This window comes from Hemibagrus wyckioides, linkage group LG09 (genome assembly GCF_019097595.1).
Source record: "Hemibagrus wyckioides isolate EC202008001 linkage group LG09, SWU_Hwy_1.0, whole genome shotgun sequence".
Taxonomy (NCBI): Eukaryota; Metazoa; Chordata; class Actinopteri; order Siluriformes; family Bagridae; genus Hemibagrus; species Hemibagrus wyckioides.
Window position 1 is genome coordinate 11032909 of NC_080718.1, and position 27098 is coordinate 11060006.

Sequence of the window (27098 nt, forward strand, 5' to 3'; positions counted from 1 at the left end):
GCTCAAGCAAGTGTCCCTCTGATGATCACTCTCTCTCTCTCTCTCTCTGTGTGGAGGGTGAGGGGTGGAGGGTGGAGGGTATCTGTGATACCACCTCTAAACGTCAAGGCAAAGCAAGGAGTCTTCATGGTTGGTCTATTACAAGCAACAGTTAACTTAAAAAAAATATATAATTAACTTCAACACTTTTAGTAGAGTGGAATTTGCTTATTGCCCTGAAATGGTGAAGGTCTAAATGTCCTGCATGTTATTAACTGTCAAGAATTTACACGTCTGCCATCTTTGAACTTTTAGTATTTTTCAAGGCAAAGCATATGCAAATGAATCCCTGAGGTGCAACTTGGTAGCAATTGCATTAACCACTTGCTGCTTTTTAGTAGTGGCTTACAAATGTGTGTAAACAGTACTGATAATTTACTCAGTTTATTTTACAATCTGCTGAAAACCATACCTGTAATTAGTAAGACAAAATTAGAATAATATTTTGGAGCAAGTCATCGACATGGGGCATAAATGCATTCAAGGAGAGAAATCGCAGAAATTGCACTCCATCACTTTCCCAGTTTTAGGAGTGTTTTTATGTTGCTTTGTTAAATGACATCATTATTATTATACTTTTCCTGTCATATCTATCAGGACTCTTGGCTTTGCTATACTTTTATATGCTAGGCACTCTGCTTGCCAGGACTCAAACTATTACTAAACTCCACAGATGTGGAAAGCAATAAATTGCATATACTTCTAGTAAAGACATTTGTCTTTTGATGTATGTCTGAACATTTATTTGAACATTGAACATGAATTTTTAATTGAATACAATTTGCCATGTTTAGCTTCACATATGTTTCACATAAAAGAAAATAATTAATGTCATTCATCACAGTAGTAGTCTGTTTCAAATGGTATTTTCATTACAGTGTGGAATCAACACTAACCATACAAAAATGTAAACAAGAATATGAGCAAGAATGTACGGACATTTTTACTCAGTTATTTTAACGAGTAGGCATCTTGATGAACGGAAAGTCCCTTATACGATCTATTCTTCTTAGTAGAACTTTTATAGGATAAAATTACTTTCATGACACATAAGAACACAGGAAGAAATAATATAATGCAACAATATTTTTTATTTTTTGTGACCTTAATAATGATTAAAAGGGATCGAACCTTATAGTACTAAGGCCATGGTTGCATGCAACCATTGTGATGCAAAGGCATATTTCTGCACTCTAAAATGCGATCCTTGCCTCTTACACTTTAATCATGTTAGAAGCAGATTGTGGATTAAGCCTACTGGAATTACATTTGATCCTAGTACTCTGAGAAACCCCCTTCACACCACTGGGTATCATTAAGAATCCCCCCCTCCCTTTTCTCATTGCATAATAGCTTCTCTATAGAGTGTGGTTTCAACAGAAAGTGACTCCCCATTTCAAATGCAGTGCAAGTATGAGAGAATGAGAAACCTGCCTGCTTGTAGGCTTTAGACAGGAAATAGTTTCTGAATTGTCTCTGTAGCTCACACATAATTACAGATCAATGATTCACTTAAACAATAAGAAGCAAGAGTACATTTGATCATTAGTACACTCTCCAAAATAAATAAACAGATAGATAGATAGATAGATAGATAGATAGATAGATAGATAGATAGATAGATAGATAGATAGATAGATAGATAGATAGATAGATAGGTGGTCTTTAGCCACTTCAAGAGTACTTCAAGTGTACCGTTAAATTATTACACTGAAAGTCAATTATAAGTACAACAGTGGTCCTTAACAGAAGTACAGAAGTAGTTCTTAAACTATGGTCCAGACCCACTCAGGGTCTGTGATTACAATTATTATTGGAGACCTTTGATTACAATTATTAATGAATTTGAACTTTTAGCCTTTTTGACTGGACCCTTGAAGTGAACCCTATAACCTTGGACCTTATAATTTTTATGATTATGATTATAATTATGATTATGATTATAATTCTGCCTCTGGAAAATTTATTAAAGGAAAATGATACCTTTCTAATAAACAGATGAGAATAGAAAACATATTATACTACATAATACTACACATTTAATAATGTTCATGAGATACATTAAATATGTCCTGAGAAGGTCCATGATATGAATTTTAGAGTTAAATTGGCCTCTGGTTATCAAAGGTTAGAGAACTTCTGCCTTTAGGTTGTACCACCACAGTGGATGAGAATGGTACATTTTACTATTTATTTGTTATTTGTACAAGTGAGAATGCATGAATAAGTCAAGAGCATGACATCTCTGTCTTAAACCTGAAGGAACTGATTTCTGGTACAGTTTCTATAGTGATATTGGAGTACCAGATATTATATTACTACATTAACAGGTATTTCACAGAGTCGTTTAAATATATGTATCATTTAAACAAACTCGTGTGTCTAAGAAATGTAGTAGTTGTAATTATTTTAACAGATTATCAGTTAGATAAATAAATAATAAATTTTAAATAAATGTCAAAGTTTTAAGCACGTAGGTCCCGCTAATTCCACCTGCTCGCTGATTGGTCCTCTCTGTTTACTGAACTGATGGGCCAATTAGAAGTCCCAAGTGTAGCTGCATATTAGGCCCCGCCCCTCAGGTGTAACCCAATCCGATGCCCTGTCACAGGTAAAACCGGCCCTAAATTTTGAGTATATCCCAAAAAGCAAGAAAAGCTAACAAAACCCGTTCTCTCGCCGACAGCCGCAACGGTAACCCTCATTCCCTCGTTCCTCTGCTGGAAGAAGACGGGTCGGATATACAGTACCAACTAGAAAGTCCAGTCCGACCAAAACGAGATGTCACAGGAGCATGACAAGTAAGTGTGTGTACAGTGAATAGCTGAGGTCCGTTACAGGACACTACTCATTTGGAGCAGCTGTCAAGAGAAACGCTTCGTCTGAACTGTAATATAGTGGGGGGGTTTTTTTACACAGAATTGTTTTTCAGGAATATGTTCCTTTACTTTTAATAGACGTTGTTTTTCTTTTCTTCTGAAAAGACGGTTCGGGAAAGGTTCGGGCTCGTTATTGTAGGTCTATTAGACTTGGGAGAAGTGCGCGAGCCGAATGTCTGGGACTGAGCCGCACGCGCACGCACACACAGAGTTTAAGAGTTTCGGCTCTGTTCCACCTGTCGTGTTCAGACCCGCGCCGCTGGATTATTCACTCACTTACACACACACACACACACACACACAGGTGTACTGCACCTGCCGCGCGAGATCTCCGTACCTCCGTACAGTCCTGTGCTCACTAGCTTTTTGCCTTAGTCTGCTAAATTAGTAGAATTTATCTCTAGGAACTAGTTGACTAACTTCATACAACACATGTTCCACTAGTTTTCTGTGGATGTCATTACTATTTAAAGCACCCTGAAGACCCTCTCGGTCTAAACCTTGACAAGTTTTGGCGAAGAGAATTTATTGCCTGATGGGATTCATTGACGTTTAAGTCATTGGAATGTAACTTGAATGTAATTTTCCGACGACTGCCTTATGTATGTTCAATGGTATTTTCTTAATGTTTCGGTGCATCGACGGAGAGTCTGTTGACTCTAGTGAAATCGTACACCATTAGGCGTTGGCTGTTTTTTCCAAGGCAACAAATTGTGTTTAAGGCCCTTAGTAAATTGCCAAAAACTTCAGAAAATCTAAACAGAAGAAACTTGAAGAGCAGATCGTCAGAAAGATGTTTGATTGTTGGTGCTCTGTAGGCCTGTAAAACAGCCACGCAAAAAAACAACAACGCAGGTTATATTTGAGGGCATGTGATGTTTTGTGATACATATTAAAACTATTAATGAGATTCAGTATCCATACTAACAGAACATGGATATTTTTTTGGATATTCTGAAAAATTTGTTTGTAAAATTCCGCCTCCCTGTTGTTCCAAGCCCTTGTAGGCTTGTGTATGATTTAACTGAGTGACCTTATTGGATGAACTGTCTCCTACCATATTTAAGGCAATTAATAGCAGCTGGCAAAATAGTAGTGTACACTGGCAGTAGCGGACCTACGTCCCATTAGTTTGCATACTATTTTGAAATTGCATAGGTGTAATAAAACATTTAAGGGCATTGCCTTGGAATCCCAGCGGAAACCTTTTTCTTTGTATTTTCTCCACCGGGATATAGTCAAGGATATGGTGTCTATCATTAACCATTTCGTGCATGGTCAGCCCTTTTGTTTTTAGTAGCGGGATTGCGTTCCCACTGGTTTATATTGTCCCGGGATAACGGATCTATCAGGTTGCAGTGTTAAAATCAAACATGGCTGGAGCAGGAGGGGCTTTAAGAATGGTACAATTAGTTATCAGATTACTGCTAATCCGTGGTGCGTCAACAATTATCCTATAAGGACGCGCCAGTGTTTCCATGGCTATGCATTATAATATTGGCTTTGTGAATCAAAACCTCGTCACTTAGAATGGCATCAATGAAGTCCCTCAAGAACATACAGTCATGTACTTAAATTTGAGATAATAAACTTACCCAGACTATTTTCGTACATTGGTCTGAAAAGATCTTAAACTTTCCAAGTTCTTTAGGTCAAAAAATAAACAAAGCTGTAATGTGTGTACTGTCTGTTTGAAGGTGTCGTTTGTAATCTCCTTCCCTCACCACGTAGAAACACCACCCAGTTAAACGCACACACTGTCTCTTTCTAGTTAAGTAATGCACTTCATAAAAAATAGGTTAGTTAATGGCAAAAAATGTCTTCTAGTAAATGAAGAATGACGGAGTAAGAAGAACTCAGAGGGTTTTTTCTCATTAAAACAACAGGCCTTTACACTGAGTAATGGTAAAAGGCTCTGTAATGTCAAGGAACATCATTCTGTCAAGATTCTTGACAGCTACCCAATGAGGAACTGTGATCTTTGTCGGTCTTACTGGAAGAGCCAGTAGAGCACCTTGTCAGACAGGAAGTGACTGAGATTTATTCTACTTTCAGATGGGTTTACCTTAGCTCACCATTATAAAGAAGACCTTTGACTGCTTTATGTACAAGATGTACCTTTATTTGTCACTGTCACGTCACCGTTGCACAACCAAGCCGGTATAACTTCTTCGGTTAAAGAAGGCTGTTGTTTATTTTTGAATTCCAGTCACCTGAGGTGTCTGACTGGTTTATCGTTAGCACATTTCTACAAAAGTGTTTCTTTTAGTACATACCTTCACAGGTGACAGGTAGTGCTGTTTCTCTCTCTCATTCATCTCTGTATTCCTCACAGTAAGCGAGCAGTGCTCGTGCTACAGAATGATCCAGCCTACAGCCAACGTCGTAACTTCACCAGTGACGATGAAGCATGGAAGTCCTTCCTGGAGAACCCTCTTACAGCTGCCACCAAAGCCATGATGAGCATCAATGGAGATGAGGACAGTGCTGCTGCTTTAAGCCTTCTTTATGACTATTACAAGGTACTGTAGGAGGCCTTGTCTCATTTGAATTAATATTCTTAGGGGTCATTGATTGTATCAGGTTGTTCTTAGCTATGTACAGGAATTCATATGGCTAATCTTAATCCCTGGACAGAATTCATTATGATGAGCTAGATACTTGTAATATAATGGCAAGTGACTGATCCTGAAAATGCCTGATGTTGAAACATGGGATATGACAGGATAAAGAGTGAGATCTGAAAAAACATGGAGAAATGTTACTCAGTATTTTCAACTGTATCAGACATGTGTAGATGTCTGCAATGTCTTGAGATACTGTCATAAAAATGTAAAGCTAGTTTATGTAAATGACCCCAACTTCCAAGTTGGGATATGCAAAGAAAGAATTTCACTGTGCTGTAATGTATCTGTGATAAATCAAGGCTGCTTCTTCTCTGCTTCTATATATGTTTGCAAGCACATATTTATTAGCATATTAGTATAACTGTGTAACTAATAAGTGTAATTAATTAACAGTCTGTTTATGAAATTGGTTGCACATTAATATTAAATGCAGCTCAGTAATACAGGCTCTATGGCACAGAATGTATTGTATTTCCACTGGAATAAATAACAGGTCATCTATAAGAAGCTATGGCACAGAATGTATTGTATGTCCACTGGAATAAATAACAGGTCATCTATAAGAAGCTATGGCACTGAACATATTGTATGTCCACTGGAATAAATAACAGGTCATCTATAAGAAGCTATGGCACTGAACATATTGTATGTCCACTGGAATAAATAACAGGTCATCTATAAGAAGCTATGGCACTGAACATATTGTATGTCCACTGGAATAAATAACAGGTCATCTATAAAGATAAAGCTGTGTGTAGTTCAGGTTGACAGAAGCTGTGTTTGCCTTCCCCAGGTGCCACGGGAAAAAAGGACAATATCCCAGCCAAAGGCTGACATCCTAGGCTCTGATGTGGATCCCAACAAAAGGTGACGTGTTCTTGTTCAAAGCAGTGGTTATGGACGACCCTTTTGTTGTCTTTGCTGTTGCGTGACGTCTGCGTTTCTCTTTAGTAGGAACCTCATGGCTCCTCACCCAGAGGCCTCAATGGCATCAGCTGAGAACAGGATCCAGGTTCTGAAGGGAGTCCCACTGAACATCGTGCTCCCTGGGAACCAGCTGGTGCAGGACAAGAGGGCACTGTTCCCCTCGCCCGACACCACAGTCACTGTGTCCATCGCTGCTATGCCCAGTTACCCAGTAAAGACTGAAGAGCCGTCGCATGCTTTTTCGGTCACTGTGCCCAACCCACACTGCTCTGAGCCTGAGGGTCATGCAGTGGCATTCGATCGTCAGCTCGCCCACAGTCAGTTCAGCCCCAACACACAGCCCCGTACACCAGACTCTACCTTCCCTGAGACCTACAAGGACGGGGGTCAGGAGGTAGGATGATGTTCCCATTTTTCCTTCAGTGACGTATTGTTTCCTTCCTTCACTACCTTCATCTTGGTTCTTCTGTTCTCACACAAAGCCCCCTACCCCAATCCTCATATAATATCACCTTTACAGCAAACTCTAGAGCCTGGCAGAATACTGCTTGAAATGTTATTTGAACATAGCCAGAAGAGCAGCTAGCATGTCATTATGCCATTGTCTTGCTGGCACAATAAAGTGCTGTGTTTTCCTGCTGCACAAAAGCCAGGGCCTTCTCTCTCTGCCTCTCTTTCTCTTTCTCTCTCTTTTTAACTCTCTCCTAGTCTGTATTAAAACCTATGTTATGGAGGGGCGGGGGATTATTTTAGAATGCCCAACAAAACCCTGCACACACAGATAGTATAGGGGAAGCTCTCTTTTTGTTTGCCCTGTGGTTGCATGCTTTGGCTGGCTGCAAGCGACGCCACGGCGTGGCTGTTTGCGCTGATGCCGGGCCCACTCGGACACTCTTTTGTGTTCCACAGGTGTTCTCGTTCCCAGGGGATCTCCAGTTACGGATGGCCTCCATTGCACAAGAGGACTATCCCGCCTTCGACACCGTGTCGGGGTAAGCCATCATAACTGCCTCACTCATGAGAACCCCCCTTTGGGAATAGACAGATTATGTCAGACAGCTATGATAAGATGCCTACCAATTTATGTAGTGTTGTAGATTGAAGCTTACAAGCAAATAACTAGCCTAGTCCTCATGTGACTGTAGACCTTCAGTTAAAATTGTTCTGGGTGTAACTGGTTACAAGTGGAATTTCAATGTAGCTTAATTTCATCAGAGCAATGGTTTTGTCTTTGTTTACCAGTAATAATTTTGAGTACACACTGGAAGCCTCAAAGTCCCTCCGGCAGAAGTCAGGTGATGGCACAATGACATACCTCAATAAGGGCCAGTTCTACCCTATCACTCTAAAGGAAACAGACAACAGCAAAGTCCTTCACCACCCCATCTGCAAAGTCAGGGTATGTGCGTGTGTGTGTGTTTGTATGGTAACTTATACATGTGTCTTGAACATGTGTAACATTCATCATAAATTGTTTTTACAGAGTGTTGTGATGGTAGTGTTCGGTGAGGAGAAATGTAGGGATGACCAGCTCAAGCACTGGAAGTATTGGCACTCCAGGCAGCACACAGCCAAACAGAGATGCATCGACATCGGTGAGGAGTTTCAGATATTTCCCAGAGCCCATGTTTCCTTCATGACTCAGGCCCATTCACCTGTGCTGTAAAAAAAAAAACAATGCCACTGTAGACTTTGTCAGACACCAGTTTAGACCACCATTATCTATTCAAGACAAGATAAAAAAAACTGTTTCAAAAGGGTGGACCAAGAAAGTCACATTGTGCCCGTTTCAATAGAAAATTCCCTTTTACTATATATATATAATAAAAAGTAAGTTTGTTATGCATATGAGGTTATTATAGAGTAATGACATAATAAAATGTTCAAAGCAAATTTGACCAAATACTAACTATGGCTTTTAGGTGATTCTGCCTATTAGCCTCAGAGAATGCTCTATAGATCAAAGATGAGAGCCATATTACAGTGGAAGTGGGTGGGGGAGAAAGGGGGTGGAGGTAGAAAGAGCTTAATGATCCTGTTTGTTTACCATCTGCAAACTGTGCTCTGATGAATGGGGGTAGCAGGTAAACAATACAACATGGCAAACGGTCTGAATCGACCTGGAAAAGGAGAGCTTGAAGTTAGTCTACCAACTCAATTCAACACACAACAAAGATGACAACATTTTGACTCCCGAGTCTGTTGATATCCAAACAATACTAGCTTCTAACCACCATTGGATGTTAAATTTAATTAAACATTCAGTGGTCTTTTTCTATACTTTGGGAACCTTAGATCGATGTAAGACATTTAGTAATCACATGTCAAACACTACCTCTAGTGATGGGCCGTCTCAGAGATTACAGGTTTGGGGGAAATTTTGCAGTCAAGAACAATTAAAGCGTAGATGGTCCTGTTTTACCTGCCCTATATTAATTGCTCAAAACCAGTGGTGGCTTTTTTATTGTATAAACCCTCAGCACCTTTTCATGCCTTTTTCATCTTTTCTTCAACAACCTCAACCTTTCCTTTCTTCCCTCGGTCCTTTAGTGCTAACCTCAACATTTTCGTCTGCCCACAGCTGACTACAAAGAAAGCTTTAATACCATCAGCAACATTGAGGAGATCTCCTACAATGCCATCTCCTTCACATGGGACATCAATGAAGAGGCAAAGGTAGGCTTTGGAAAATATTGTCATGACTCTTTCAGCTTCATTTGAAAGTTAAAAGTCCAATAAGAAACAAAATCAAGTTTCACTTTAAAGTAAGGATCTGATTTGAATTCCACCAGATGGTGCTTAAGAATCTCTTCATTGTTATTTCAGTCAGAAGCCCTTAACTATGTGATATTTATTTATTTAAAACAATTGTTTGAATCAAGAGTTATAATAAGTAATAAGTATATTTCAAGAGGGCATGTACTTGTTGCTTTGCTTGTTCTGTCCTTAAGTTATAGGGCATCATATCAGTTTGAGATCTGTAGGCAGATTAGACATTAGTTTGTTGTTCAAGCTACAGGCTAATAGTTTGTGGGTTTTACGGTGCAGTAAACATTTAGCCTTTGTTGAACCATTCCGTTGCTATATTACTGTGTTTAACAGACCCTCCTTGCCTCTTAAAATAAACCTGACCTTTAGAAAAGTAGGCTTGTAAAAGAGATTTTTTTACTCAAAATAGACAGTGCAATGTTGGGCACATTGTGATTACTCACACAATGGACATCATTCAGGCAAAACAAACCGTGTGCTCTGTTTCTCCTGGTTTGAAAGGTGTAATTAAGAGTGAATATGAGCAAGGAAGTGCTAATCAGGGAGTTTCCATGGCTTGCATTTTGGTTTGGTTCTAAGTCTGCTTTCATTTTGACTAATACAACCTTATTTCTTATAGTAAAAAATGAATTGAAATAAATCCTGCTGTGTAAGACGAAGGTATATACTTATTGTGTAACACAGTAAAGATGTGTGTGTGTGGGCGTGTTAGTGTGTTAGTTACTAAGAATCAGTTCTCAGCCCATTTGACCTGTCAGCTCTATTGTATGCTAAGGTGATGCTCTCAGAGGAGAGGTTTGGGTGAGACGCAGCTCTGCCCAAAAAGGAATGAGGAAACACAAAGGAAAGTAGAAGAGCTAAGACCTAAAACCTACCACTGACAGTTTATGGAATCCAGTTCAACGAGTATATCAAGACAAGTCTGGTACAACCTGTCACTCATCAAGTGGCACCTTGACTTTTTTTAATCCACCTCCACTGACCAGTTCAGCTTCTTTTAAGCACTAAATGGTCAGTGGCTAACTTTCCTTTATAGTCTGAAGGAAAATACTGTCAGTTATGTTTAAAGTTAATGCATATTGATGTATTAATGAGTCATGCTTAAAATGCAGTTTTCTGTGCTGTGTGTTGTACTGAATACCAGGATGTAGATCACAAGGTATGCATGCGGTCATAGGATACTCATCCGTGTACTCTGGAGTGCTCTCTGTTTGCTGTGTGTTTGTGTGTGTGTGTGTGTGTGTGTGTGTACATGTGCATATGCATGTGCAAGACAGAAGAGAGAAAGATAGAAGGAGAAGTGGAGATTTGCACCCTGTAGTTCTGTTTAGCTTGTTATTTTAACAAGTATTTTGTAAGAAGTATAGAAAACGTGAATTGTCACTTTCTATATTACTTTGTACAGTGATTAATACTGAAATGTTACTTATAACCGTACTGCAGTTCTGTCAGCTAACATAGTGACTCACCTGTGTACAAACACAAAGCAAGTGTAAAGCAGACTTGATGTAGAAAGAATATACATATTCAAGCCTATCCTGCCACCTAGTGGACATTTGTGAAATAGCATGTAGAAAATTAGCGTACACTGATTTTAAGTCGCCTTTTGAGAAATTACTCATTGCTATAGAGTTACTATTCTGAATTTATAGATAGTTTTCTTTCATTATTATTAGTATTTATATAATTAATAATTGCATAGTTGTATTAATTATTTGTGAAAATAGAATAAAAATATTAAAGAAATTATTTATTTATTTTCATTAAAATTCTGATATATATCAGTCTGACAGAAAGCATTTAATAGAGACTGTTTGACATACTGTTTGATATATTAACTGTTTGCTACTGTTAATATATTGTTCTCTAAACTTATATTTATCTGAAAGGAATCTAGTGTTATTGTATCTGAATCCATAGGGGGAGACATACATCAATTTATTGCTTCGGGACCTGTGATCTGTGTCACTTAGGAAACAGCTATATATAATGATTGCAAGTGATTACAGCATCTTGTCTATAACATTTAGAGTAAAAGACAATGTATTAAACATTAATGATGGGCTGCATTACATTTGGTGGTTTAGAAGTGTGCTTTAAATAAGCCACTGTAAACTCTATCCCCCATATGACCCAAAAGCATCTTGACCACCACTGTATACCAGTAACTGGAGATGTCTTTTTCATGGCTCTTTCCTTTTCCGTCTCCTTTAGATCTTCATCTCAGTCAACTGCCTGAGCACAGACTTTTCCTCTCAGAAGGGTGTAAAGGGTCTCCCGCTGAACCTGCAGATTGACACATACAGCTACAACAACCGCAGCAACAAGCCTATTCACCGTGCTTACTGCCAGATCAAGGTGTTCTGTGACAAGGGGGCAGAGAGGAAGATCCGCGATGAGGAGCGCAAGCAGTCGCGCAGGAAGGGCAAAAGTACTGATGTGAACTTGACGCCTTGTGAGTGTAGACTTCATTGCTCCATTTGTCCACGTTTGCTGATGAGAAAAACACTCATTATCAGATAATATAATGCACAAAAACTAGTAGGGGCAGGCAGATGATTAGCTATAAAGGACCTTAATTTTGTGTTGGTTTTGTTTGTTTTTTTACTTACTGACTCTTATGCATGTGTATTAATGTGATTATTTTCTAGTTGTGGATGCCAAAATGGCTATGATGCACAAGCGTAGTGATATCACGGTGTTTAAGATGATGTCAGACCTGGACACTCAGCCTGTCCTCTTCATCCCAGACATCCACTTTGCAAATTTCCAACGCCACGTGAGTAACTTCCTGTTTCATCAGAACAGTGTTCATTAAAGCTCATCACTCTTATGGCATATGATCTTGAGGGCAGTACACAAAATCTTAGTCACACCCAAAGCATCATCCACTGAGCTACACAATGTGGAATGAAAAACTGAGGCTTTATAGATAAGACTCCTTGTAAGCTTTTCTTGTAAGCTCACCCCCCCCCCATATGTAGTAGCAAACAATTCCAGAAAATGACCAAACAAGCTGTACAAATACAGTTTGCACTACATAAGTGAATTGGTCAATTTCACTGAAGATACAGAATATGAATATGACTCATTCCGTTATCGTCTGTAGGAAAAAAAAACCTCTAGTTGAAGTGTTTCGCATAGTAGCAGTAAAATTTCCCGCAAACTATCCTAAGAGATAATAAATCAAGTCAGGTCAGTATGACCTCAGTGCTGTACTTGACTAACACGTGCAAACTGCATGCTCTCTCACTGAACAGAGCTCTTTATGGCACAGTTTTGGTTGTTATCAGGTTGGACTCTGATAGACGTAGCAATGGAATCCGAAAGCTTGCTCAGGTCCTTATTAAACATGTTTAATTTTATTTACAGGTAGCCATTTCTGTGGTACATAAAGAAATCAAATTACAAATAAGAGGACCTTGACTATTTTTTAATGTTAACGAGTATTGAACTCTATTTCTGAGGTCATGTTCATAGCTTTCTACTGAATCACAGGTGAGTATGGTCCCTGATAAAGACCTTTAGCCTCTTTACAGTCTGCACACCAGCTGACCCCTAGAGCAGTATAAATCCAAAAATAAACCTTCTGACTGTTTGCTGTCCTGAATTACACAGAAAAACATTTGTTTTTTGCACACAGTGTTGGTGCGGCTCCAGTGCAAACCCACATAACCTATTTTGGGTTCAGTCACATAGAAGTTAATGAAATACACACACACCAAGGATGGGGAATGGGACATTATGTTTTCACATAGCCTGAAAGCCTGCAGTGTGAATTATGGTGAAGTCAGATTCACTAAATATGAATAATAATGAAGAGTTATGTCAAATAATATCTAACTAAAGAGCCATTTTTAGTTAATTTGTAAAGCACTATGGAAATCACAGCAAAAGTCAAACTTCCTTTTATACATCACATGCAATTTTTCTTTAAGAATGAATATGTTGGGGAGTATAGTAGTGTGGACATGGCCTCAGAAGAGAGTCTGTGTGTAAGCTAGCTGTAAATATCTATTTTACATTTGGCAAGCTACATACATGTTCATATGTTGTACAAGCTGCATTACACATTGTTCATAAACTTATTCTTGAAAGTTTTGTCCTTGGGTTACAAAGTCTGCATGAACATAGGCTCTATTCAGCAATAGATATCATTTTAAATAATGTCTTTTATCATGCTATTGCACTGAACAGTTTGAGTAATTGTCCTTTGTTGTTTTTTTCACTCAGCCCTTCTCTCCTGAAGAAGCAGAAGATGGGTAGGTTTTCATATTTGTTATATTGCTTATTTGTATGATTTCTTCTGTCTCACAAAAAACATGCCAGTAGGTGAATTAGTTGTGCTATATTCCCTTAGGTGTGATTGAGTATTTGAATGAGTGTGTGCAAGGTGCACTACAATGGACTGGCATCTAACTCGGGACATGTCCCTGTCATATACCCAGTATTCCTTAGATAGAAATTGGATGGGATAAAGCAGTTAATGAAGATATGAATGAATGAATGCAACTCTCTCTCTCTCTCTCTCTCTACTCCTGTGTGCCAATTTATTGTGTACTATAGGGTAAAAGCCAAACTTTATCGAAATCTAGGAAACACCAGCAAAGTCAAGAAAAACAAACTGGGATTATTTTGGGTCAATGACTTTTCTAAGAACCATACACATCTATTTAATCTGTCTCTCTTTCTCTTTCAGCTCAGGAATGAAAAGATTACCCTACTCAGAAGATGAGTTTGGATCTCCTCCTAATAAGTTGGCCAGGGTGGATGAACCAAAAAGAGGTGTGCAATGTTTTTATACTTGTCTACATTTTATGTTTGTGCACCAATTTTCTGTACTAAATCTTGTTTGCATGAGAGGAGTGTAGAGCGTGTACAGAAAGGAGTGTGTTTGTTTGGTAACAGACTGTGTCTGTCACCATGGTACAGTCTCAGTGGAACGTTGCTTCAAGGTGCTTCATTACCTAAAACCACCCCTGTCTCTTCCTCCAATCACACACTTGCATCTAGTTCCCTTGTGTATTTTTATGGGCAGCATGTAGGGCTTTTTCTTTTTTTTTTCTCTCTTTTTTTTGCCCTCAGTGCAGAACAGTGGTGGGATGTTAAGTACACATGAGCAAACACATATTTGTGTTTCCTACAACCTATGACCTACAATAGAAAGATCAGTGAGTGTTCATGTTGCTGTGGCATGGTGTGCAGGTGAATATGTGTGTTTGGACTGGCTTTGCACCAAAATCAACATTGCTGTGTGTACTTCCCTGCACTGTGCACTGTGCTCTATACTGCATCCTCTACCTTGCTCACTCAAACATAACTCCCACTCCATAACTCTCCATAACGCTCCTCCAACAGGCTCAAGGAACTTGATGTGGGTCTTGTGGTTTGGGCAACATCCCTAATTGAAAGGAACAGTATGTGAGGTGCAACGTCACTAGAGCCAAGGACACACAGAACAGATCAAATGCTCTCCCCAGGCCACATAAACCTTTCACCGTCGTAAAATAGATGATGTTGACTTTTTATTGCTGGTAAAAGGTTTTTTTTCTTTGGTAGCTCTGATCTCAGTTTTGAGAAGCCCAGAGAAAGCATGCATATGTGTATATCTGTATAAGTTTGTGAGACCACAATTGACCACATTGTTCTGGCCCTTCCAGTATTGCTGTATGTGCGGAAAGAGACAGAGGAGGTCTTCGATGCCCTCATGCTGAAGACTCCTACACTGAAAGGACTGGTGGAAGCGGTGAGTTCTCTTTACTGTAGTGCTTCCTGAACTTGTCACTGAGCCACCCAGACTGTCACATATTCCTCATCCTATTTGCCTAATACACTTATACCAGAAAATCATGTGGGGCAATTTTTTTTCTTCTGGGAGAATTCAGCATCCACATTGGAAACAATATCCCATGTCTGATGCAAACATCAATGTCTCTCCTATCTGTCAGATAAATTAGATGGAACAGAAAATTGCATGCATGATTTACTTTTCCTTTCCTCCTTCCCAGTAATTATTTAATCCATCTAAAACCAGAATAAAGTATATATATATATATATATATATATATATATATATATATATATATATATATATATATATATATATATATACACTATATTGCCAAAAGTATTCGCTCACCCAGAATCAGAATCAGGTGTTCCAATCACTTCCATGGCCACAGGTGTATAAAATCAAGCACCTAGGCATGCAGACTGTTTTTACAAACATTTGTGAAAGAATGGGTCGCTCTCAGGAGCTCAGTGAATTCCAGCGTGGAACTGTGATAGGATGCCACCTGTGCAACAAATCCAGTCGTGAAATTTCCTCGCTCCTAAATATTCCACAGTCAACTGTCAGCTGTATTATAAGAACGTGGAAGTGTTTGGGAACGACAGCAACTCGGCCACGAAGTGGTAGGCCACGTAAACTGACGGAGCGGGGTCAGCGGATGCTGAGACGCATAGTGCGAAGAGGTCACCAACTTTCTGCAGAGTCAATCGCTACAGACCTCCAAACTTCATGTGGCCTTCAGATTAGCTCAAGAACAGTGCGCAGAGAGCTTCATGGAATGGGTTTCCATGGCCGAGCAGCTGCATCCAAGCCATACATCACCAAGTGCAATGCAAAGCGTCGGATGCAGTGGTGTAAAGCACGCCGCCACTGGACTCTAGAGCAGTGGAGACGCGTTCTCTGGAGTGACGAATCGCGCTTCTCCATCTGCCAATCTGATGGACGAGTCTGGGTTTGGTGGCTGCCAGGAGAACGGTACTTGTCTGACTGCATTGTGCCAAGTGTAAAGTTTGGTGGAGGGGGGATTATGGTGTGGGGTTGTTTTTCAGGAGCTGGGCTTGGCCCCTTAGTTCCAGTGAAAGGAACTCTGAATGCTTCAGCATACCAAGACATTTTGGACAATTCCATGCTCCCAACTTTGTGGGAACAGTTTGGAGCTGGCCCCTTCCTCTTCCAACATGACTGTGCACCAGTGCACAAAGCAAGGTCCATAAAGACATGGATGACAGAGTCTGGTGTGGATGAACTTGACTGGCCTGCACAGAGTCCTGACCTCAACCCGATAGAACACCTTTGGGATGAATTAGAGTGGAGACTGAGAGCCAGGCCTTCTCGTCCAACATCAGTGTGTGACCTCACAAATGCGCTTCTGGAAGAATGGTCAAAAATTCCCATAAACACACTCCTAAACCTTGTGGACAGCCTTCTCAGAAGAGTTGAAGCTGTTATAGCTGCAAAGGGTGGACCGACGTCATATTGAACCCTATGGATTAGGAATGGGATGTCACTTAAGTTCATATGCGATGCGAGTCAAGGCAGGTGAGCGAATACTTTTGGCAATATAGTGTATATATATATATATATATATATATATATATATATATATATATATATATATATATATATATATATGTAGCATAACCCACAATACAGTAGGAGTAATTGCCTAACCAATTCCCAAGGGCCAGGCAAGTTTAAGGGTGGGCGGGTGTTATCAAAATATATTCATTAATGCTTCACTAATCAACCTGTTGGGCCCAATGATGAGGTCTAAGCATGTCACTGCCCTAATGGATATTAGAATCTACAATCAAAGGATATATGCTAGCTTAGTACAGCTCCAAAACTCATGGTGCCCAGATTCAACAACAGGCCATACATACTAAAAGGGGCATGGTATGGCTTATCTAAAGTCCAGTGGATAGGGAATGTTTGTCTGATGTTTACCGCTGTTAGGAGAAGGAATCTAGGTAACATGGCACACAGATGGCTGTAGGTATCACAGACAAGGGCTTGCAAGCAAAGCATGCAGACGGGTACATCCAGAATTGTGAGGAACGGCATGCTTCCATGTGTTTGTGTGTGTGTTTATATATATAAAGTGTGTGTGTGTGTTAGTGAATGATGACATTGTAGACACACATTACACTGGTATGGGCTAAGAGAATGTGGGGAGTAGACTGACAGGTGGGTGGTCATCGGGGAGGGAGGGAGGAGTGGTGAATTCGCTACGCTAAGCCTCCTTTAAAATAAATCGACCTATGATACGACTTGGCAACGCACCCATTTGCTTCCGCTCACAAATGTTCCATTAAATCACTGCAGAGGGGTCACATAATTCACCCACATGTTTTCAGCTTTCCTTTATAAGGAACAGCAATACCATATATGGATTACTTATTGAGGTAATACTTGTGAAAAATCATTGAAACATTTTTTTTTTTCTCTTTCAGATTTCAGAGAAGTATGAGGTTCCTCTTGAGAAGCTAGGGAAGGTATACAAGAAGTGCAAAAAAGGGTAAGTGTTTTTTGGGGGGTTTTTTTGCATTTGGGTAAGCTTACTCTAACCCATGACCATTTCAGCATTGCACTCTTGTTAAAAAAAACAAATTGTGTCATTTCAACAGGATCCTGGTCAACATGGACGATAATATTATCAAGCATTACTCCAACGAGGACACTTTTCAGATCCAGATGGAGGAAATGGGTGGAATGGTGAAGCTCACTCTCACTGAAATTTGAATAGCCTCCTCCCCCCAATATGGACTGTTTACATGCCTCTGTGTCTGTGTCCATGGCCTTGGAGGTACCTCAGGCCTTCCATGCACTTCTTATCTGTGGTTTCCTACATGTAGCTAAGACTAAGATTTTCTCCTCAAATCCTATTTTGTGTGTGCATCTATGACGTGAAGTGTATGCTAAACTATGCAATGTGTGAAAAGAGATTGGAGTGGGAAAATGTATATGCCTTGATATATATATATATATATATATATATATATATATATATATATATATATATATATAAATACTGAAGTTTTGAGCCATATATTTTATTTTTGGAATGTACAAAAAAAGAGAGAGAAAATATCTTGTCTTTAATAGTCTGAGAATCTGAGAAAGAGTGGAGGTACTAAAAAGTAAGATTGCCTTTTATTATTTAATCGGTGTTACAGAGCTTTAAAACCAACTGCACTGGAGATCTTGATATTTAAAGGTGAGAGCTGAATTCATGCAGTAAATGGGGTATTGTTGCTGTTAGAGGGATTTTTAGGGCATTCTCACTGGTTTCTGTATTTATACATAAACACTGAGCAGTATTTAGTGTGTACAGCATAACCCTTTGCTGAGCAGCTCGATGAGGTTCTGTTTCACCAGTGTTGCTTGCGTACGTATGTGTGAATAAGTGCATATTATGGTTCTCTATACAAATGTGATACAGAGGTAGATATGTCCTTAAAGTAAATTCTGTAATTTCTGCAGCGGAAAGTTCTCGTTCTGCATTCAAACAAGAAAGAAACAGAGCAACGTGAATTCCATGTAAAGTCCATGTAGGTTTTTTGCTTCTGGTGCTGCTTAACTAGCAAAATTCTAGATGAGGAAACATAAATATATCATTTATTTAGTAAGCCACCAGTCAGACACTATTAATTTTAATTTTGTTAAAATTAATTTTGTGCTCTTTTTTTTTATTATTCTGATCTAAAGAGCTTTCCTAGGTAAAAGTCTCTGTAACAACTCGACAAGAATAAACTCATACAGAACCAGAAGTACCATGCAAGATATGACATGCAACAGTTTCTCCATACAGAGTGCCAAGTCAATAGTATTACGTTTAGACTATACAGTTTATTCAGTGTCCACAGATCATGGCTTCATTTTAAATTTGGTCTTTATTATTGTCTTTATCTGTCATCCTATTCGGAGCCTTCTTAATTTTTTTAAACTACAGACTCTATAGCATCAGGGTTTTTTTTAAACAATTTTCTATCTCATATATCTGCTGACTCTTTTTTTTTATCAAAGTACTTATCTATATATTTATTGTTATATTTGGGTGGGGTATTTTTTTTATATTGTTTTGCAAACAAAATGTGCATTGCTGTTATATACTGTTACATGTTAAATGCTTTTTATATGGAATCAACACTATAAAACTATGATGTATTTATGCACAGGGTAGATCTGTAATTCTGTCAGCTCCTACGGCGATATTTGCCTCGTGATCCCTACGGCTACTTTTTTGGATTCGATGTTAGGGTCATCTGGCAATGCTTATCAGAATAGAAAAGGCTCAAATGTTCTTTGCTGTATGGCTTTAGCTGTTATTATGTGCACACATTTTCTTTTAGTCGCAATAAAAGCCAGCTTGGCTTGGCTGTTGTGATTGGCCATGTGTCGCGTGGTTTTCTATTGGCTGCGGCCAAAGCAGTCGTCCTGGCAACAGGGTCTGTGATCCAATGGCCCATCTGTCTGGAGGACAGGAAGTGGGCGTGGAAATGGAGCGACTCAGAAGAGCCGTGTCCTCAAATACTCCTGTGTTCCACAACGCTATACTGAGCTTCATAATGTACATGTGCCTTTAATACACTCCAGCTATATTGACTTACAGTGTCTTAAAAAACATTATGTTTAAGGCTTGCACATTTGCATTTTTGTCTTGCACAGCATTCATTTTAGACATTTCATGAGAATTGTTAGAATGTAATGTAATAAGACAAATCAAAGGACAAATCAATGAGCTTTCACACATGCTAGATTAGACTGTCACAACCAAGCAGAGTCTAACTCCTTATTTTATTAAACATTAGACCCAAGTGCATTGTAATGCAACAGCAGGACTCAAACAGGCATGTAGACCTAACCTTGTGTATATAACGAGATGGAAGTCTCTTGAGAAGGTTGAGAGTGAGGTGTGTGTAGGAGGGGAGTTTCTAATGTTTACAAGCGCACTAGGAGCAGTGGGCTGCAGATAAGAGGAGGAGAGATCTGGTTAGACTTTAACCAGGCAGCCAACGCCTGGACGCCACGGCTCTCTGTGGTTAGCCATCTGCTTTCTGTTTACTACCTCCCTTCTTCCTCTCGCCCTTTTTTGTTGCTGCTTCACTGTCCATTTATTTCTCTGCAATCTTGTATAGTAAATCTTCTGGTCTCTTCTGGTATAGCATATCATTGAAATCTCAACATGGGCAGATAAAAGACACAAGTTTTTAAATGCATTTAACATTTAATGGAAGAAGTAATAGGAATGTGAAAGTGCTCAAACACAGTAACATGGCTGCTGGGTTTTAAGTACTCGAATATTTCTTGATAGATGTAGTGCTCTAATTCACTTAGAAGTACATTATGAAGCTTGAGCATAATGGAGTGAAGGGATGTGAAGAAAGAGGGGAATTTAAGGACACAGCTGCCCCAAGCCATTCCTTGTACATGCCCACTTCCTGTCCTTTTAATGCATTACACATCTACAAAACAAAAAATAAATGTACTTACCACAACCCATTTTTTGATGGGATAATGGTCTTAACAATGGAAATTTGCCATAATGACTTTGTTTTCAACCTGTCAGAAAGATGACGCATACCTGACACTGTGTGTGTGTGTGTGTGTGTTTAAAAAAAAATAGAAAAAAGTCTCAATCAACAATTCTAAAAGCATTATATATTAATCTACCTGGCGACACAGAGGATGGAACAAGCAGCGACAAATCTGACTTGATCTCGAGACTTACCTGCTTAAACAAACACTCTACAAGCATCTGTAAAAGTGAAAGACAGGAACTGAGGAGAATCGAAGAGCAAAAAAATAACCGTAGGCTCTTCCTTTTAAAGTAGTGGCCTATGTTACTTCTAGGTCTCTTGTATTTCACATGCTCCACCAATAACAGTCAGAGAGCTTCATGTCTTGGATCCACGTTTAGATTATATATGTTGAGTGCCTTGCATAAGTATTTACCCCCTTGAACTTTTCCACATTTAGTAGCATTACAGCCTGGAATTGAAATAGATTTAATACATATTATTATGACATTCATGTACACAAAATAATCCTTAGTATTGAAGAGTGGAATATTTATTCTAAAAAATAAGGATACTATATTACCAGTCAAATGTGTAAAAGTTGTGATTGTGTGTTCTTATACTGGGAGATTGATGCATTGATTGATCATAATTATCATGATCATTAATTAGAATTCATTATAAATTGACTATTATCAAAAAAGGACAAACAACTGGTGGGTAATAAAACATTTTTTAAATATTTTTTTTTAAAATTGATGTGTAAATAAATCAGTGCAGTGATTTTCCTGTATCTCTGATACTTAGAATAGTCCTTCTCTATGTTACATCATTTATATATTAACAGTAGGCCTACTCCAGATTCTGAGAAAAGTTGGTGATATATTAATCAGAGGATCATTGTATCACAACACTTTTGGTAGCAGATTCAGTGCTATTGTCAAATATCAAATAGTTGCACTCAATCAATTTTGTATAGGATTGTACAAAGCCTTTATTATCACCACACATACATTACAGCACAGTTGAATTATTTTCTTTGCATATCCCAACTGAGGAATTTGGGGTCAGAGCACAGGGGCAGCTATGATACAGCACCCCTGGAGCAGGGAGGGTGCTCAGGGCCTTGCTCAATTGCCCAACAGTGGAGTTTAGTGGTGCTGGGGCTTGAACCCAAATCCTCTAGTTAACAACCCAGAGCCTTAAACACTTGAGCTACCACCACTCAAAATTTGTGCATTGAATTGCACATTACAGCATTTTGGGAGACAACATAAATTTACTTGTTTATACAACAAAGCAGATGAGGGTAAAGGGTCCAGCAGTGGCAGCTTGGCAGTTCTGGGATTGAACTTCAGGCTGGGATCACCTTCAGATCAGTAGTTTAGTTGATCAGGACCATCCAGAACAATAAGTCGGCAGGTGGCACACCTAAGAACCTTAATCAGTTCAATTCCATTTTATTTGGATAGTGCTTAACAGACATTGTTGCAAAGCAGTTTTACAGCAATATAACTATATAACTAATTTGCTGGGGGGTACCTCATCTAGCTGTCCAAGACCCCCTCTCAAACTTTCTTTCTGTACATTAGGAGCCATGAAGTAAAGGGTCTGGTCATGGTTATGCCAAAATTGCCCATTACCCATCAACCTGAACCTGTCGCATGACCTAGTCAAATATTCCACCTATCACCCCTATTTCAGTTTTAGATTAAGTGTGTTTCATTGTGCTGGATTAGTGTGTAGTTATGTGTGTGCCACAGTATAGCTCATAGTTGTATATTCTTTGCTTGGTATGCTCTGTTTGTGTTTATTGTCCTTGCTGTCCGGTCAGTGGTTTGGCTAGCACCTAACGTGATAAACAATGCCTGCATTCGCATCTGCCTTCGCCTCCAATTCCTGACAAAATGCAATAACAACTGCAGACTGAGAACCAGAAAAAGAATAAAAGAATTTCTTAAGAATGGCCATGTACAGTTAATGTAAGTAATATTAAAATGTGTTCCATGTTTTTGTGATTATTTATGTTTGAAATAAGAAACTGGAATATTGTCAGGTGTAGTGTGTAACGTATAATAATCATTCTTGCCCAGCCTTTCAAATTCTGGCATGCCAGGTTCTTGTTTTTTTTGGAACACAGTGTGCCAATATTCAAGGCAAATTAAATTAATTTCCATTTTCTGCACATCTGCTATAATAAACAGCTAACTACAAGTGAACGAGGCAGGAATAATTGTATCACACAAGTGAACTTGTCTTTAATTCTCCACGTCTCTCTGTTTATGGAAGGACTGCTCGTCCATGTTTTAGGTGTGTCCTGCTATTTGTGTTTAGATGTCCTGAGCGACTTCGGCACATGCGCATTTTAAAGAAGGGGATCAGTCTGTGAGTCAGACAGGCCTGTTCAGGCCACGTTTTGGCTTGCATCATACTGATTCATTCTTAGATTTTATAAGGACTATTGTACTCCGTAGAGTGTTTTGTTTCATAAACGCATTATCAATAAAATTCTCTATTATAAAAGCATATGAGACAGTTAAGTTGTAAACTAAAATCATTTGAAATGATAATTCTTCATAAAAAAACTTTATAGAAACAATTATGTCTGTCAAGTACACTGAAAACAAATGTAAAAATCTGAATTTCTGTCAAGAACACTGCGCAATGTGCATCAGATATTTCACACTTAAGAATGGAACAAGATATTATAACTTCTGGATGTGATCTGTGCAGTTTTATAACAGATGATAATTGGAGTTTGCTTAACCTGCTGTAACATGCCCAGAAGTGATGCGTCATGATAGGTTATTTTTTGTAAATTGTAGACGCCAGTGCTCTTGCAGTGTAATTCAATCGAAAAATCTTTCATGCAAAACTCATGATTGATTTGTTTCTGAGAAAACAGTACGTCTTTAAACATGTGTTCTTGAAGTAGCAGAGTTAAAAATATCAAACCACGATGATAAAAAGTATTTGGTTCATACAGATACTGTTCAAAGATGGCAACGTGAGCATGGGGGTACGTTTTCTTCTGCAGCCGTTCACAGGCTTCAGAGAAATTTGACTAAAGTGGTCTGTTCAGATAGTAGTGCAGAGATAATACAATTATTCAATGCCTTCATAAAAACAGCAGATGATTCGTATGACTCACAATCACTGTAGACAAGGCTAAGTGAAAGATAGAGTCTCGTGCAATAAGAATACATGGCTGCTTCTCATGTATGAAACTATAAAACTATCAAACAAGTACAAGACCACTGCTAGCTTTATAACCCACAAAGAAAAATCCCATGATGTCACATATGAAGTGGAAGAATATGTGAGATTTTTCCCTACATGTCCTCAGGGAGTTTTTTTTTTTACAAATTTACCTGCCTCTCTGCTTCACAAACACATACGTACTGAAAGCTAAATATAGCCGAGTGTTGAACTTTCTTCACTTATAGAGCTACTATGTGTAAACAATGCCTCACCTTGAAACCTGATTGTTGAGTTGTTCAAAAGGTTTAAAGGAAATGACTGGCTCAGTTCTGAGCATAATTCATTTGGAAGTTTGAGTCATAAACAAATAAGCGCGAATCAAGGCCACTCTTTTCAAAGTTGTGTAATGTATGAATAAAATTTTAAAGCATCCAGGTTTCGCCGTGTGCCTACGTGTGCCTCGCAGAGTAGGACCAGACGTGTTGACGTTCAGCCTTCAACAAAACAAATCACCTTGCCCTTTCACCCATATATACACACACAAGAGAAGGCTCGAGTCTGGGAGTATCAGTGTATCAACGTGTCATCAGGTCTGCTGTTGCGACTAACTCCAATTGACACTTTCCACTGAGTTTAGCTGCCACTGAGCCACAAGCAGTATGCTAGTCTATACTTAACCCTACCAGGAATAGTGTGCCTCACATTTCCACAGTCCCCTCAGCAGCTCCACAAAACAGAAGAGCACTACTCGGTGGGGGGTGTGGATGGGCGTGATGTGAGCTACATAACCTCTCCTCCAGTTTCCATGCTCCTCTTGTCCCACTTATATCACCACCGTTGGCCACACATCACATGCATCCCATATATTTTACCCCTCATTCCTACACTCTTGGCACTTTGCCCGCTCTGCATCGGTGTGGTTACGTGACTCAGGAAGAGGCTTGTCCTCCTATTGACCTCCACACCTCCTCAGCGGGCTGACTCAGGCACATCCAGGAAGTAGAAAACCAAAAACAGGATGATAGGGGAATTTTTTGGTTTGTAGTTTTTTTTTTCCTGTCAATGTTACCAAAGCCCATCTTAATTACATGTCACAGAGGAGTAGTAAGCTGATGCAACGCTATGTTTAATTTGGTCATTGCAACCAACAAAATTCTTGCAGGCAGAGAGCAGAAACTGATTTGCTTTCCTTACAAAAACTGTGGGGAAAAGGGTCGTGGTGGAGGAGATGGCAACATACTAACAGCATAAACAATAATAATAATAATAATGATAATAATAATAATAATAATAATAATAATAATAATAATAATAATAATAATAATAATAATAATACTTAACAGCACAAAAGATAAATAGCGGGAGATAAAGAAAATAACTCCAAACATGCACAAATGCATGTGCTTCACAATCCACGTCCTTTCCCCTTCAGTGAATTGCCTTTTCTGCCAGTTTTTAGGCTTGGATCTGCTGCTTAAATTGAGAAAGCAAAAAATTTGATTTCACATGTTACACTATATTGCCAAAAGTATTCGCTCACCCATCCAAATAATCAGAATCAGGTGTTCCAATCACTTCCATGGCCATGGGTGTATAAAATCAAGCACCTAGGCATGCAGACTGTTTTTACAAACATTTGTGAAAGAATGGGTCACTCTCAGGAGCTCAGTGAATTCCAGCGTGGAACTGTGATAGGATGCCACCTGTGCAACAAATCCAGTCGTGAAATTTCCTCGCTCCTGAATATTCCACAGTCAACTGTCAGCTGTATTATAAGAACGTGGAAGTGTTTGGGAACGACAGCAACTCAGCCACAAAGTGGTAGGCCACGTAAACTGACGGAGCGGGGTCAGTGGATGCTGAGGCGCATAGTGTGAAGAGGTCACCAACTTTCTGCAGAGTCAATCGCTACAGACCTCCAAACTTCATGTGGCCTTCAGATTAGCTCAAGAACAGGGCGCAGAGAGCTTCATGGAATGGGTTTCCATGGCCGAGCAGCTGCATCCAAGCCATACATCACCAAGTGCAATGCAAAGCGTCGGATGCAGTGGTGTAAAGCACGCCGCCACTGGACTCTAGAGCAGTGGAGACGTGTTCTCTGGAGTGACGAATCACGCTTCTCCATCTGGCAATCTGATGGACAAGTCTGGGTTTGGTGGTTGCCAGGAGAACGGTACTTGTCTGACTGCATTGTGCCAAGTGTAAAGTTTGTGTGATCATTTGTTTAAATTATGGTGTGGGGTTGTTTTTCAGGAGCTGTGCTTGGCCCCTTAGTTCCAGTGAAAGGAACTTTGAATGCTTCAGCATACCAAGACATTTTGGACAATTCTATGCTCCCAACTTTGTGGGAACAGTTTGGAGCTGGCCCCTTCCACTTCCAACATGACTGTGCACCAGTGCACAAAGCAAGGTCCATAAAGACATGGATGACAGAGTCTGGTGTGGATGAACTTGACTGGCCTGCACAGAGTCCTGACCTCAACCCAATAGAACACCTTTGGGATGAATTAGAGCGGAGACTGAGAGCCAGGCCTTCTCGTCCAACATCAGTGTGTGACCTCACAAATGCGCTTCTGGAAGAATGGTCAAAAATTCCCATAAACACACTCCTAAACCTTGTGGACAGCCTTCCCAGAAGAGTTGAAGCTGTTATAGCTGCAAAGGGTGGACTGACGTCATATTGAACCCTATGGATTAGGAATGGGATGTCACTTAAGTTCATATGCGAGTCAAGGCAGGTGAGCGAATACTTTTGGCAATATAGTGTATATTGCCATAGCAAACTCAAAAAAGTAAAAAAAAAAAAGCTATGATAAATGTTGGCACCCCTGAGAATGGAACATGGAGCAAAACCAGCATTATTTGGAAACAGTGTCATTAGCACAAGAACTGATAATGCCAACATAGCCACATTGTCTTCTGGCAGACTTGGTGACCAAAAAAATTCCAGCTCCTCTATTCATTCCCACAACATCCATTCAAATAGCATCCATTCTCCAGACACACAGTGTTATGGTAGCACTATGATCCAGAAAAGTGTTAGCATGGGTGCTATGATTTCTGCTGACTAGTACAATACTTAGATTGATGTTGCTCAGCATGTAACTAGGAAATTCGATGGATCAAACAACATCAATCCAGGCAAACAAAAATAGCAGCTAAACACCAGTGGAAATTAAAGTGCAATGTTTCACTGTCAATAATTCATAAAACTATCATGATCCTCGGCTTACCTCAGACCTTTACAAACAAGTGATTTTCTTTCTGTTATATGCAAGCTTTCTCTTATATATCGACTACTAATACAGACTATATGCATTTGCATATTACAAAGCCCTCTAAAAAG

The 27098-nt window shown here is 39.4% G+C and overlaps 1 protein-coding gene across 4 annotated transcripts; it reads left to right on the top strand.

The window, feature by feature from the left end:
• The first annotated feature begins 2664 nt into the window (after nucleotides 1-2664).
• Nucleotides 2665-19422, top strand: grhl1 (grainyhead-like transcription factor 1). 4 transcript variants are annotated; one of them, XM_058399224.1, is made up of 15 exons: nucleotides 2665-2840; nucleotides 5254-5440; nucleotides 6339-6412; nucleotides 6497-6866; nucleotides 7382-7464; nucleotides 7715-7871; nucleotides 7956-8067; nucleotides 9054-9148; nucleotides 11456-11696; nucleotides 11893-12020; nucleotides 13475-13503; nucleotides 13941-14026; nucleotides 14902-14987; nucleotides 17486-17550; nucleotides 17660-19422. In XM_058399224.1, exons 1-15 carry the CDS (start codon nucleotides 2821-2823, stop codon nucleotides 17772-17774), a joined length of 1848 nt encoding a protein of 615 aa, XP_058255207.1. In that variant the 5' UTR covers nucleotides 2665-2820; the 3' UTR covers nucleotides 17775-19422. The 4 variants fall into 4 exon arrangements, with proteins under 4 accessions (XP_058255207.1, XP_058255208.1, XP_058255210.1 ...); XM_058399225.1 differs by having other exon boundaries at nucleotides 6500-6866; XM_058399227.1 differs by having other exon boundaries at nucleotides 2835-2928.
• Nucleotides 19423-27098: the final 7676 nt, after the last annotated feature.

Excerpts from the sequence above, each read along its gene's own strand:
- grhl1 (XM_058399224.1), top strand. The coding sequence starts at position 2,821 with ATGTCACAGGAGCATGACAA. Across the intron at positions 7,465-7,714 it reads GCCTTCGACACCGTGTCGGG|TAATAATTTTGAGTACACAC; the intron begins GTAAGCCATCAT and ends TTTGTTTACCAG. Across the intron at positions 12,021-13,474 it reads TTGCAAATTTCCAACGCCAC|CCCTTCTCTCCTGAAGAAGC; the intron begins GTGAGTAACTTC and ends TTTTTCACTCAG.